Raw genomic sequence first — 14,146 nt, 5'->3', positions numbered from 1 at the left:
CCGAGTGTCCCGGGTTCGAATCCTGGTGAAGACTGGGATTTTTAACTTCGAAATCCTTGGGCGCCTCTGAGTCTACCCAGATCCAATGGGTACCTGACATTAGTTGGGGAAAAGCAAAGGCGGCTGGTCGTTGTGCTGGCTACATGACACCCTCGTTAACCGTAGGCCACAAAAAACATGAACTTTACATCATCTGCCCTATAGACCACAAGGTCTGAAAGGGGAACCAATTAGGCCAGGTTCACATCTAACCTTGCATTCACTTGCACCTATCCCTTGATCTGCAGCACCATTGGGGCACTACACAAGATCTGTCAATCTTGTTTCTCCATTCTTATCTCTCATTTGTCTTTGATATAATTTCATTTGGATGTTCTTTCTGAAAATATTGAAGTCTGCCTGGGTGGACCACTTCGGGGGCCGATTTTAAGTTTGTGTTTCCACACAAACTGTCTTTGTAACCTTGTCTTTTTCTAAAAATGTGCCTCTTTTTCCGTTAGTTAATAATGTAGTTAATAATATGTCGTTTCTCCACTTAATATTTTGTGGAACAGTCACTCAAAGGAGTCAAAGAGTCTCCTTCGGCTAGCAAAACGACCAACCACCTAGCTTAAATCTCCAACATGAAGGCTGGGATGGCGGAGGGTTAGGTTCGGTCTCGGGAACAGCGTGATCAAACGGGGATGGCGGAGAGTCAGGTTCGGACTCGGGAACAGTGTGATCAAACGGGGATGGCGGAGAGTCAGGTTCGGACTCGGGAACAGTGTGATCAAACGGGGATGGCGGAGAGTCAGGTTCGGACTCGGGAACAGTGTGATCAAACGGGGATGGCGGAGAGTCAGGTTCGGACTCGGGAACAGTGTGATCAAACGGGGATGGCGGAGAGTCAGGTTCGGACTCGGGAACAGTGTGATCAAACGGGGATGGCGGAGAGTCAGGTTCGGACTCGGGAACAGTGTGATCAAACGGGGATGGCGGAGAGTCAGGTTCGGACTCGGGAACAGTGTGATCAAACGGGGATGGCGGAGGGTTATAAATAAAACAATAAGAAGAATGAAAGAAACATACCGTCGAAATCTTTCAACTTGTACCTGAAGAATATTTATATATTATATATGGTAAATTGTAAATTTCAACACGGATAAAATAGGAGTTTAAAACTAGATCGCTAAAATAAACTCAAACCTTTACCTTTTTATTTGCATAATTCAATAGATTATTAAGACATTGTATAGAAACATTTCATTGCTGCATAGCCAATATAATTTAAATGGCTTAAATTTTAAACTGCATTCTTTGAAGGTACATTTTTGTTATGGAGTGTGTGTGTTTCTATGTTGACGATGAGACGAGATTAGCGATTGGTTGATGGCCACGTGGGTTGAATGTCGCAAGATAAGCGGCATTGTCGTCAGCATTCTTAGGTACAACTCCAGATTGCCAGAGTGAAAAGACGTGTTTTTTTATGTGAGTTAAAATTATTTTAATTATAAAACTATTTTTATATTATTACTAAAGTCTATTACAATTATTTATTTATTAACATGTTCACAAAGAAGTTAGTCAAGTTATTTTAAATTTTATAAGTTAAAATATAATACGGCAACATCGATTTAGTTGTCTACCAGCAGCTTGGTGGTACAAGTCAATGACCGTCCACAACAATTATATTACCTTTTTTTCATAATGGGTCTTAAAATTTACTCGTAGGCACATGTACGGTAGTCTCGTATCGTTAGAATTACCTAACGCGGACATCCGCGCTGTTTACAGTAGTACACGCCTTGGCTGGGGTTGGACATGTTCACAAAAGGCCACAAGGTCAACTCCCACAAGACATTCTGTAGGGTGATCTAACAGAAGCCAGGAGAGCTGCGGGTAGCCCACTTAAGGTATACTGATATATGCAAGCGCGACATTAAGCTCTTAGAAATCGAAAAGCGCCTGGTGATTACATATGCCCAACCTGTGACTGCAGCTGTGTATCAAGGATTGGCCTCTTTAGTCACACAAGAAGTTGCAAAGGGAAAAGATCGTCTCTCGAGACGTAAAATGCCACAGTATTACCTATTGTTTCTGGAAAAAAACTCTATATTTTGAAGTTACATAAATTTAAAGTATTACCCTGTCCAATATTGTGCAAAATCGTAGTGTATGTTATTGTACGAGTTTTGCGCTACTAGCCAGTTGTCAAATGTCTTTATAGCATCTGAAGGTTCTACAACATTTTCTGTGCCTGGTAAAATAGAACTGGGAGGAATAATATTGGTACTCTGGAACGAAAGATCAAATTAAATGATGAATAACAAATGTCTTTAATGTTTATGTTTTGCTATTTAAAAAAAAATATAAATACAGAGGCGTTGCTAGTGTTGTGCGGGTCACACCATAGTAGAAAAAAAAAATTCAGATACCCTAACATGATTATGCACGAATATGTATAGGAGAGGTTTCAAAGGTTGTCTTGGCCAGGGGGTGTCAATGGAGATAAGCGCCCATTGCCTATAAAATACACCTAACCGGCTACTGACATGCATATTTAGTAGCCTCAGACAACTAGATCCAACACCTGGCCTGCTCGTGTGGCTTAGATACTAAGCCCGGCAAAACTGCTCTTACCAACAGGGTGAAGAGGGGAAGACAGATACAAAGCGGTGATTCTCACCATACTTTTGCATGGCTTTGAAACCTAGCTAATCTATAGAATGCAATTAAATCTCTTCGAACTATTCTATCAAAGGCGCTATCGCTCTATAAAGGACATACGCTGTCAAGTCGACCTTTCAAATAACCATGTTCAGCTGTCAGGCACATGCGGCCTCGCTGCATGTAGTTTCGATGCTGAACTAACTGCGAAAACAATGTCACTTAACCGTGTCCTCCAAAACCGTTGCCACTACCGTTGTAATGGTCCCTGATTCCCAGTCCTGCTGGCTGGCTTAGGGGAAAAGTTACATACAGTGGAAGAGGCACTCGGCGCCGCAAATAACATCCGCCGATTTATCGGAGCTGTCATCTTTATGCAGCGGGTGCACTCGTACTGCGGCGTGATGGGGCAATGCCGTGGCTGATGCTATAGCGACAAAAGAAGCACTGGCGAGCCCACTTTCGAGACCCCAAGTACGTTTCAACAGGCTACGACAGTTATTCGAGAGTGGGTACATGGAAAATGGTTGAAATCCTGGGATGAATCCGAAACTGCCAGGAGAATCTAGCAGCACATGCGCCACCCTAACCGAGGCGGAGGAGTGGAGGAGGCTAAAACGATCGGAACAGACGATAATAGCGCAGTGGCGTACGAGACGCTGCCCCATTGGTGCATACTTTGGCCGGTTCCGGCTCGAATATGATGCCCGTTGCCCACACTGCGGGGAGTCAGAAGAAACGGGGGTGTACGTCTTGCAAGAGTGTCCGCGAGCTGCGGAGAGTCGTGTCCAATGGTCTACTAAATCTGTATGGAGGCTATGAGTCGCTACGCCACACAGCAGAGTTTCTTACATGGGCAATACCTAGGTCTCCCTGCCTTGCCACCAATCGGAGTTTATCTCAATAACCGCGTTCTGCAGAATAAAATCATAACTTACCGTTTGACGGCTGCGCTGCGTCGGACACACTATCGTGACTATCCCGAATGGGTCATCTTTTATAGCGAACTTTAAGGAGGATGGTTTAAGAGATGTGCGTCCGGAAAAGGATGGTGACAATCACCGCTTCTATTTTTTTTTTTTTTGGACGGCATTTTAATATACTTTGCCATAATCTCAATCTGAGATGACCCAAAGCGCTGTTAGCCTCACCGACACTATAGTGTATTTTCCACAACAGTGACGCATCATTGGACATTGTCCTGCCTAGGGTACATGAAATGGTCCACAACCATTAACAATGCGGTCGTTCACATTGATTTCTGACGCTGTTAGTTCTGTTAGAGAATCTCTGGAAAACGGCCTCCGTTTTTTAAGGTTAATAGACAAAGACAGAATAAAGAAAGAAAGAATAAAGAAACAGCAGAAAGCAAATTTAATGACGACAAGATTAAGCTATAAATTAAATAGGCTAATAGCTATACGATATTAAGTTTTGATTGAAATCTCCAAAACAAAATGTAAAGAAAAAAATATTCCACTATAATTTTTATTACCAGTACATAATTAAAACGGATTTGTCAGTTATGTACCCGTGTCAAAGATATGTACATATACATGCAAAGTACATGAAAAGCTGTTGTCATCGATAAACCTTTTTTTTAAAGTACAAGTTCACATCTGACCTACCAGAATGTCGAGTTTTTTAAAGTACTAGTTCACATCTGACCTACCAGAATGTCGAGTTTTTTAAAGTACAAGTTCACATCTGACCTACCAGAATGTCGAGTTTTTTAAAGTACAAGTTCACATCTGACCTACCAGAATGTCGAGTTTTTTAAAGTACTAGTTCACATCTGACCTACCAGAATGTCGAGTTTTTTAAAGTACTAGTTCACATCTGACCTACCAGAATGTCGAGTTTTTTTATTCGTACTTCAACGTTGAGACCATTCATCGCTAATGATCCGAGCAACGCGTTTACCTGGAAATAATAAAGTACATCTTATTAGCGCTAATTAAAACTTTGTACAAGCATTATAAATGACACATTTGTTTCCAACACATTTAAAAACAAGATTTCAAAAAGAGTTTGTGTTCTCATATAAACTCGTAGGCGGACCCCGACAGATCTTCCCATAGATACGAAATATTTAGGCTATGATCTTATTTCGCTTGAAAAAAAAAAGTAATATCGCAAGGAAATGAAAATAGACATAGTTCTAGATAATTAATAACTTGAACAACAACCAGAGTTTTACAAAACTTGCGTGATATACACATACAATTTGCATTTCTAAACTTTATAATCAATCATCGGTAATGGAACTTTTGGACCTTTATAAAATGTAATATAATTCAGAAGAGCAATTTCAAGCAATCGATTAGAACTCGGAACCTATTATCTTCTATCTGGGTGAAAGTTTCTGTCCTCGCTTTTGTTTGTTTTACATTTTTAGCCGACGACCTAAATCTCTACTTAAAGCTTACCTCTTCTTTGCTTTTAGTGTCGCAAAACGAATTGATAAATTACGACTAATTATTTTGTTAATTTTCTAGTTTTTTAAAGTATTTAATAAGTTGTCATCGACAATTGTACAAATGTTTAAGTTGATTAAAGAATGAAAAGTGGGAGAAGTAACGTGCAAATATGTTGTAGCAGACAGACAGACAGACAGACAGTGATTTGATATAAACTTTGTAAAAACGGACAATAGTAGCACATAACCTCAGTCAAAATGTAGATTATATCTTTGTTTAGTTCAGCCACGGCTTGTGCTCTTTTCGTGGCTGGACTTGCTGAGCCTGGTATCTCACGTATGTACCTGTAATGGAGATAAATTGGTCAACATTAATATGATTTATATATATAAGCTCAAACGTAGCGTCTGTTTCCAATACTAGGATAATATGGTATATCTTTCGTTGTGAAGCACAACACTGAGCAAAAGCAAAAGTACAAAACTCAAAATTGAAGTTCAATGTAGCCAACTATCAAGGCAACAAAAAAAATGAAGTAACAAAACTGAAAATTGAAATTCAATGTAGCCAACTATCTAGGCAACAAAAAAATGAAGTAACAAAACTGAAAATTGAAATTCAATGTAGCCAACTATCAAGGCAACAAAAAATAAATGAAGTAACAAAACTGAAAATTGAAATTCAATGTAGCCAACTATCAAGGCAACAAAAAATAAATGAAGTAACAAAACTGAAAATTGAAATTCAATGTTGCCAACTATCAAGGCAACAAAAAATAAATGAAGTAACAAAACTGAAAATTGAAATTCAATGTAGCCAACTATCTAGGCAACAAAAAATAAATGAAGTAACAAAACGGAAAATTGAAATTCAATGTAGCCAACTATCTAGGCAACAAAAAATAAATGAAGTAACAAAACTGAAAATTGAAATTCAATGTAGCCAACTATCTAGGCAACAAAAAATAAATGAAGTAACAAAACTGAAAATTGAAATTCAATGTAGCCAACTATCTAGGCAACAAAAAATAAATGAAGTAACAAAACTGAAAATTGAAATTCAATGTAGCCAACTATCTAGGCAACAAAAAATAAATGAAGTAACAAAACGGAAAATTGAAATTCAATGTAGCCAACTATCGAGGCAAGAAACAAAAATGAAGAAACAAAACGGAAAATGTTAGAAATCTGATCATATAGTGCTAAAAACTGCCACACAATTTATTGTATACATTTAAATACGTAAGACATCAGCATGTCTTTTATATCGTACACCTGATACACCAACAAACAAAACGCTAGATCAGGGGTTCTAAACCTGTGGATCGCGATTTGCCAGGGGTCGCCTAAGACCATCGAAAATATACATTATTAATGTCTATTCTTCTACTGCCGTATGTGTGTGTGTGTGGGGTGGGGGTCGCGGCAGATAGACGGATTGTAAAAAGGGGTCGCCGAGCATAAAAGGTTGAGAACCGCTGCGCTAGATAGTTATAGTTTTCCCGACATGTATGAAAATGTCAATTAGAAGCAAAGACGTCTCGCTTAGAAAGTAATGGTTGTTATTCGTCAAATTAGATGCAACAATATTTTATTCTATTAATGACACTAAAAGCCTATCAACTCCACTTCAAAAGCAGTTTTATTTTTGTTTTAATAAAATAAATAAATTTTAAAAAATACTCAAGTAACTTACATTTGCACTGTCTCGTCATCAATCACAAAATATCCTTCCGCTACATAGAGTTGCGCTGAAACGTCGAAACATAATAATTGAGTTAAAAACACTTAACTTGTTTTATTCTTATGTGTGGTTGATGCCCCACAGCCAAGTGTGTTTACAATTATTGTTTATTTTACACCTCTGCGACAGGCATGTCTAACATGGAGTTCGGGGACCGCATGCGGCCCACGACCATTTTGCATGCGACTCGCTTGTCCACCTGAAAAATTATCAAAATAATGTTAAATTATTACGTTGGAAAATAAGAGATGGCAAGCTACTTGAATTGAAAAATAGTATTTGCTAAACTGAACAACGAGAGTGAGTCTGCAGAGAATGCCTGCTACATTTATCTAACATAATTGCTTAGCTGCAAGCCCTATCAAGTCATTTAGTGAAGGGGAGTTTATGAAGGAGTGTTCCGAAGTAATTTGTCCAGAAAATGGTGGAAACATTCAAAGAAATAACGTTAACTAGGAACACTGGCAGATAGAATAAATGACATGTCCGTCAGCTTGCCTAAACAATTAATGAACAAAGTAACTGAATTTGAATTCTTTTCATTGGCTCTCCATGAATCAACTGATCTAGCGGGTGTAGCACGGCTATATTCATAAGGGCCTGTGACAGGAATTTTGAGATAGATGAGGAACTATTTGAGCTCTTTTCTGTGCATAACACCACAACAAGCGAGGATGTTTTTAAAAAATAATAGGAGATGATATTGCAGTGCGATTTACCTTTGGTAAAGCTAGCTAGTCTAACAACAGATGGCGCACCAACCATGATGAAATGAAATGGTTTTGATGCAAAGCTGCTCACAAAATAAGAGAGACTGAGGCTAATTTTAAATGTGCTCATTTCAGTGTTTCTGGATGACATTGGACACTTTGTCCTCTGGCTCTCCTGTCATAAAGTATTGAAGAGATTTTTTGCACTGCGTAAGGAAACTGTATTGTTTCTGAACATGAAAGGTGAACCTGTTGAACATTTCCAAAGTGACGAATATGTTCAGGATTCGGCATTAGCAGTTGATCTCACTGGTCACCTGCAAAACTTGAAACTTCAAAATAAAGACTAAATTGTCAGAACTGCGTGTGTTGATGTGAAGTGCTTTCTAGCTAAGTACGACTGTAGTGTAGATAAACCAAACATTCTGATAAAATCTTGTTCACTTCACAACGTGTCAGGAACTAAAAAGATTAAATACGGCTACAACATTTGGTAAATATGTCATACACCTGGAATCGTTATTACATGCTTTCAATAATCTTTTTCGTGACTTCGTTTCATAAGAGCAAGAATTTTAGTTGTCTGTATCTCCATTTTAATTTGCTTTTGAAAATGCTGCTGTTGACTGCCGATAGAATAGCAGTCAGATTCTTTGTTGAAAGTGAAGTTTAGTGAAGTATATAGAAATGGCTGTGCCAAAATGTTACAGTTATTTACCTGAACCGCAAGTTGAATTGCGGAAATTTGCAGCAAGAATTCTTGCTATGTTTGCAAGCACTTATCTCTGAGAATTTCTTATCCATTATGAAGGGTACAAAAACACCGTTCGAGATTATCTGATTAAAGTAGTCATCAGTGATGAACGTGTCAGTGGCAATCAATTTTCAACCTGACATTAATAAACTTGTATCCAGAAAAGATGTCAAGCATCAGGACAAAGAAAATAATGCGTAATCATAGTAATTTTTATTGTTCAATTGTTATAGAAATTTAGCTAACTAAGGGACATTAATTATTGTATCCTATTGTATTGTTTCTAATTTACATAAAACTAGGCTGTTTTGAAACTGATTTTTGGCTGCTGCCCCTCAGGTATTAGTAAGCTTTTATGTGGCCCATACACCTTAATGAGTTGACACGCCTTCTCTGTGACAACTCTCCTTCACCAAACGTTTGTACCCTTAACCTAGTGTATTACATTTTTTAAAAGAAATAAATTAATAATGTTACATCACCTTAATTGCTAATGTTGATAAAAGCGCCACAGCTAACTCAGGAACTTGACAACTCCAATGTAAGTGGTGTGATACGTTATTAATAGTGTGTAATAGCAACTAAGTACATACTCGCTAGCACAGAACAATGGATGTGCATTCGAAGATATGTAAATAACATTATAGACTGTACCGGACTTTTTTTTATAAGGTTTCTGATTGTTTCTTAAATGATACAAATGCTAATGGAGACCCGCACGTCTTCCATCGACCACTTGCAGTACCTTTACCCAAACAGTCACTTTATTTTATTACAGTATTAATCAACTGAAGTTATATTAAAGAATTGCAAACACAAACGTATGTTTTTATAAGTAGCAATACTTGAAAGCTTCTATTAGTTCCGTTTGGGTATGTCCGTCCGTCCGTGCGCCTATCCCAAATAAAGCTAAAAGTTGAAGCAGTCCCCTCTATTCTGATGTCGCTAAAAAATTTGAAGTTAAAAATAGATGACTATTAAACTTATAACATAATTGTCTACACAAGTATAAAGGGGACTAATGTTACTTTTACAGCTACATCTGTGAAGTAAAATTTATTACCAGTTTGCCAATAAAATATGATCGTAATTTTGCCCCCTAAAATTGAGAATTGTTCTTTGCGGTATTTTAATAAATCCCCAAAAATATTAGAAAACATTTAAGCTGGTAAAAGCAATATCTATACCTAAAGACTTAACTCTTTCTCTCCGTAATTATTTTGTTAGTTTCGATAGAATTATTTATTTCACTCATTTTTATTTCACTATCCTGTTATGATTAAACTTCAATCACTTTTTTGTTTGTAATCAGAAAATGTTATATTTTTATTATTGGATTATAGGAGAATGCATGCTCTTTTTTTTTTCACAGCACAAATTTGAGTTTATAAAACCAAAAATCATTAAGTTTAAGGGGGTCAAATCAAAGTTGGCATCGTCAGTTAGGAGAGAAAGAGTGAAAACATTTGTTCGCGATGAGAGATTGATAACATAGAGAGAGATAAGAGTTTTTGTTGGATGTAACATGTTAGTTGAAAAGGAATAAATTGATTTCAAAATTCGTTTGCGTGACAATTTAAAATGATTTGATAGGATTGTATCAAAGTGAGCTACAATTAAAAGATAAATCAGTTTTCAACATTTGTAGGTTTACCCTTTTGACGTTATACATTGTTAACTCCATGTTTGTGAAAACCAATACAGCTTTATACGAAATGTTTTTGATTTAAAACGCAAGTTCATTTTCATTGCAACAGATACAGTCACTGTAACAAGATAAATTTTTTTTTAAAGTCGATTTAAAACAAAACCGTTAACTGTAAGTGTTAACCACGGAGCATCAGTGTTGTTGTTACCGGTCGTTGTCTTGTAGCACCAAACTGCTGGTAGACAACTAAACCGTTGTAGGCGGGATATAGCTTAACTATTAAAACTTCAAATAATTTGAATTACTTCCTTCTGAGCAAAACGTAATATAACCTTATTTATTATATAGCCAAAATCAAGTTAATATGAGATGAAATAAATGTAGTAGACTTAAGTAATAATATTTTAAAACAAAGTCTCACGTTCTTGAGTCGTCTGTTCTAACTTAGACCAAATGACGACAATGCCACCCATGTTGCATCACTCACAACCAATCGCTAACCTCATCCCACCGTCACCATAGAAACACACACACTCCCTACCAGCAATGATTGCCAAACAGGTTACCCATGTGTCAACTATTTAGTAGACGCATTTAAACATTTGTCTTAAACAGGCTCTCTATGTAATCCTGTTAAGAACTTAGATACTTTCAGATATATTTGAATACTAAAGATAAGTATCAAGGGCAGGCTAATAACAGCTGTTCGTGGAGAAAGGAGAGCACACAGTGATAAATGCTGGAAGAAGATTTTTAAAAATCCAAAACACCTTAATACGAAATGTTTTAATTTATAACATAATGAGCAGTACAAACTCTACGGCTACAAAAAGTGTTCTGTAAATTGAGCTATAATCTATGTACCACTGAAGGCGGCTGTGACAAGAGGGATAATAAGGGCAGTTACTTTTTTTGTGTCAAGAAGCGTTAGTCCCCTTTAATACACTATTTAAGGCTCTGTTGACTGCGTTCAATGGCCACTTTCTCTTGAGTCTTTGAGCTGATCAGTATACATTATTTTAAATTGAATCTATGTAATTTTTATATAATTTGGAACAACGAAGTACCATTGGACTAACTTGCCTGTACAGAAGAAGTCAATGGTCTTAGGTCCTAATCATAGTACATGGTCACAGCGGCCAATCATAATAAACTTTTGATTAAGCAGAGATTTGACAATTAAGTGAAGCAATAGCAACTAAAACACACCCACAGATACTACTATACTCAACTATTCAAATTTTGATATACGGCAGACATTTTTTTTATTTGGCTCGAGCAGAGTTGTGCTTGATGAGCGCTTCAATACAGAACGAAAACCCTTCTCCCAGATACCCCCTTCCCCCACAAGTCCACAAAAGAGATAGAGCATAGCGAACTGAGCATGCCATAGCAGGAAAGACGCCAACACTAAAGAGATAAAGAGGTATCGCGCAATTAGCATAGTGTAGTATATAAGTTGCACTATATAAAGAATGATAAAAAATCTTTAATAAAAAATTGGTTTTGTTTACTATGTTCCTACCTGTGGCCAAATGGAACAATAAAGAACTAACAAACACCGCTAATGCAACAAAACATTTCTCCTTTATTCTCGTCATTTCTGAAATGAAATAAACACTTTATAATTCTTTTTGAAAGATAAAAATAGTGACTCTTTATCAAAACGTTATGATAACAATTAGAAGCTTATATTCCGGATTGACTGAACATAAGTGGATACATTAGAAGTGTATATTTTGTATAGTAAATCAGCATCACTTTTAGTGTTTACGTGTCTCGGTAGAAATGTCATTTTTTCTCTTCATTGTTCCGTTCTAATCTTGTTGCATATTTTAGTTCGAAATTTTTCACGTGAAATGTTTTCTTTAAACAAGACATATTTTCAACTAATTGTTGATAACATTGAAATGCCGAAAATACATCATGCATAGGCTAGAAACTGAGAATTTGAACACTAGATTGGTTAAAGAATGGAATTAAATTGGAAATAGTATTTGAAAGTTTGAATATATATATATATTTGCTTTCGTAGAAATTTTAAAACTGTGATTCGCAAAACAAATATTTCTTAGATATTTATAAAACTAATCATTACCAACTAATTAAAAAAAAAACTGTTAAGAATTTACTGTGTGAGAAAAGAACGAACTGGAAGAATTTAAAACAAACATTTGCACTCAGACACATTCTTCAACGAACTATTTATACCTTTATTACCTTATTCTTATCTTATCAGTAATAATAAAAATGGCATAAGTCACAAGCTGCTTAGTGCATTGATCAGAGTCGCGTTGATTTTCCAGGTCGACGTGTTCACTTCCCTGTTTTTTATTTTTTATTTTTCATTTACTCTGTTTCTTTTCACTCCGTTAAATCTCTTTCCTTTCTATTTAATATCTGGTTGCCCTTGCATTTAAATCAGACTGATGCGCTCCTTTGTCATAGTGACATTCTTGTATGCTTGGCAGTGGCGTCACTAGGGTCGGTGACTCCCGGTGCTGTTAGCTAATAAACTTTCGTCTCCAAAAATTTCCAATGAAAAGTATCGTTTACTTGATCTATTGTTAAACTAAAATACAGTGAGTTAATAACCTACATTTGTTCATTGTTAAACTACTGTAAAATGACAGTTTGACACTATTTTAACATGTCGCTGTTTATGATACTTTATCAAAATTTATCAAAATTTATTGCATGTATCAAATGAAATATTAATAAAATTTGAATGAGAATGAACATTAACTAACATATTTTTCTTTGTTAGATTTTTAGAGCTTAAGGAAATGTTTTAACATTTATAAGAGTATTTATCAAACGGTTTATAGTGATTCTCCCCTTGATTAGTTTGTTAACCGCTCTTATCAGCGGACGCTACCTACATTTCCGACTCGTCCGTTGTTACCTGCGGTTTTATTATACACTGTGGAGAGTCTAGACGTTTCTAAATCCGGAGAGCATCGGGTCACAGGATATAATCTGGACATCGCTGACCTAGACCACAATCGCGAACCTCCTTATCAGTTAAGAGGTATGCAAGCTGCCTTAGACCACAATATGTGTGCTGGTGAACCACCTTATCAGTTAAGAGATATGCAAGCTGCCTTAGACCACAATATGTGTGCTGGTGAACCCCCTTATCAGTTAAGAGATATGCAAGCTGCCTTAGACCACAATATTTGTGCTGGTGAACCCCCTTATCAGTTTAGAGATATGCAAGCTGCCTTAGACCACAATATTTGTGCTGGTGAACCCCCTTATCAGTTAAGAGATATGCAAGCTGCCTTAGACCACAATATTTGTGCTGGTGAACCCTCTTATCAGTTAAGAGGTATGCAAGCTGCCTTAGACCACAATATATGTGCTGGTGAACCTCCTTATCAGTTAAGAGGTATGCAAGCTGCCTTAGACCACAATATATGTGCTGGTGAACCCCCTTATCAGTTAAGAGGTATGCAAGCTGCCTTAGACCACAATATGTGTGCTGGTGAACCCCCTTATCAGTTAAGAGATATGCAAGCTGCCTTAGACCACAATATTTGTGCTGGTGAACCCCCTTATCAGTTAAGAGGTATGCAAGCTGCCTTAGACCACAATATATGTGCTGGTGAACCTCCTTATCAGTTAAGAGGTATGCAAGCTGCCTTAGACCACAATATATGTGCTGGTGAACCCCCTTATCAGTTAAGAGGTATGCAAGCTGCCTTAGACCACAATATGTGTGCTGGTGAACCCCCTTATCAGTTAAGAGGTATGCAAGCTGCCTTAGACCACAATATATGTGCTGGTGAACCTCCTTATCAGTTAAGAGGTATGCAAGCTGCCTTAGACCACAATATGTGTGCTGGTGAACCTCCTTATCAGTTAAGAGATATGGAAGCTGCCTTAGAGCCAGGGTGCAAAAAACTTTTCTGCGTTTCTGAGCTTCAAAAATTAATTTATTTTAGCGTGTACAGCATACAATTTCTAATAGTACGATTGCTGGTCAAACAAAGTTTAACTAAGAAGAGCTCTGTGAAGCCAATACTGAAGTTTGAGAGACGCACGAGACAGCTTTGTTCCCACTCATGACGTCATCAGTAAGATCGTTACCGTACCTTACACGTAAAGAAAATTGTACGTTGTGACGTCAAATGATATAAGACTCTAGATATGACGTCTTAAAAATAAACTTTTAAATTGATCTTTTTGCTAGCATCCCTACGAACCATTGGTAGTCAAGTCG

At 37.0% G+C, this 14,146-nt stretch overlaps 1 protein-coding gene across 5 annotated transcripts in view; it reads right to left on the bottom strand.

Annotated features, from left to right (window-relative positions):
* Positions 1-12,123, bottom strand: part of LOC106062265 (zinc metalloproteinase/disintegrin-like) — a 29,180-nt gene extending 17,057 nt beyond the window's left edge. For 2 of the 5 annotated variants that reach the window (XM_056040530.1, XM_056040534.1), the window contains exons 1-7: positions 12,054-12,123; positions 11,447-11,524; positions 6,762-6,816; positions 5,314-5,410; positions 4,495-4,569; positions 2,125-2,273; positions 1,069-1,091 (exon numbers count right to left, since the gene is read on the bottom strand). In XM_056040530.1, coding sequence (XP_055896505.1) covers positions 1,069-1,091; positions 2,125-2,273; positions 4,495-4,569; positions 5,314-5,410; positions 6,762-6,816; positions 11,447-11,524; positions 12,054-12,111 — 535 coding nt within the window. In that variant the 5' untranslated portion in view covers positions 12,112-12,123. Of the gene's footprint in view, positions 1-1,068; positions 1,092-2,124; positions 2,274-4,494; positions 4,570-5,313; positions 5,411-6,761; positions 6,817-11,435; positions 11,525-11,682; positions 11,732-12,019 lie in introns of those variants that run through there. The other 3 variants (XM_056040532.1, XM_056040531.1, XM_056040533.1) reach the window with 3 other exon arrangements.
* Between the last annotated feature and the right edge of the window lie 2,023 nt (positions 12,124-14,146).

The sequence above is a fragment of the Biomphalaria glabrata genome, chromosome 9 (assembly GCF_947242115.1).
Source record: "Biomphalaria glabrata chromosome 9, xgBioGlab47.1, whole genome shotgun sequence".
NCBI lineage: Eukaryota > Metazoa > Mollusca > Gastropoda > Planorbidae > Biomphalaria > Biomphalaria glabrata.
The sequence above is the reverse complement of the archived record's forward strand: the minus strand, read 5'-3'. Positions and strand labels throughout refer to the sequence as shown.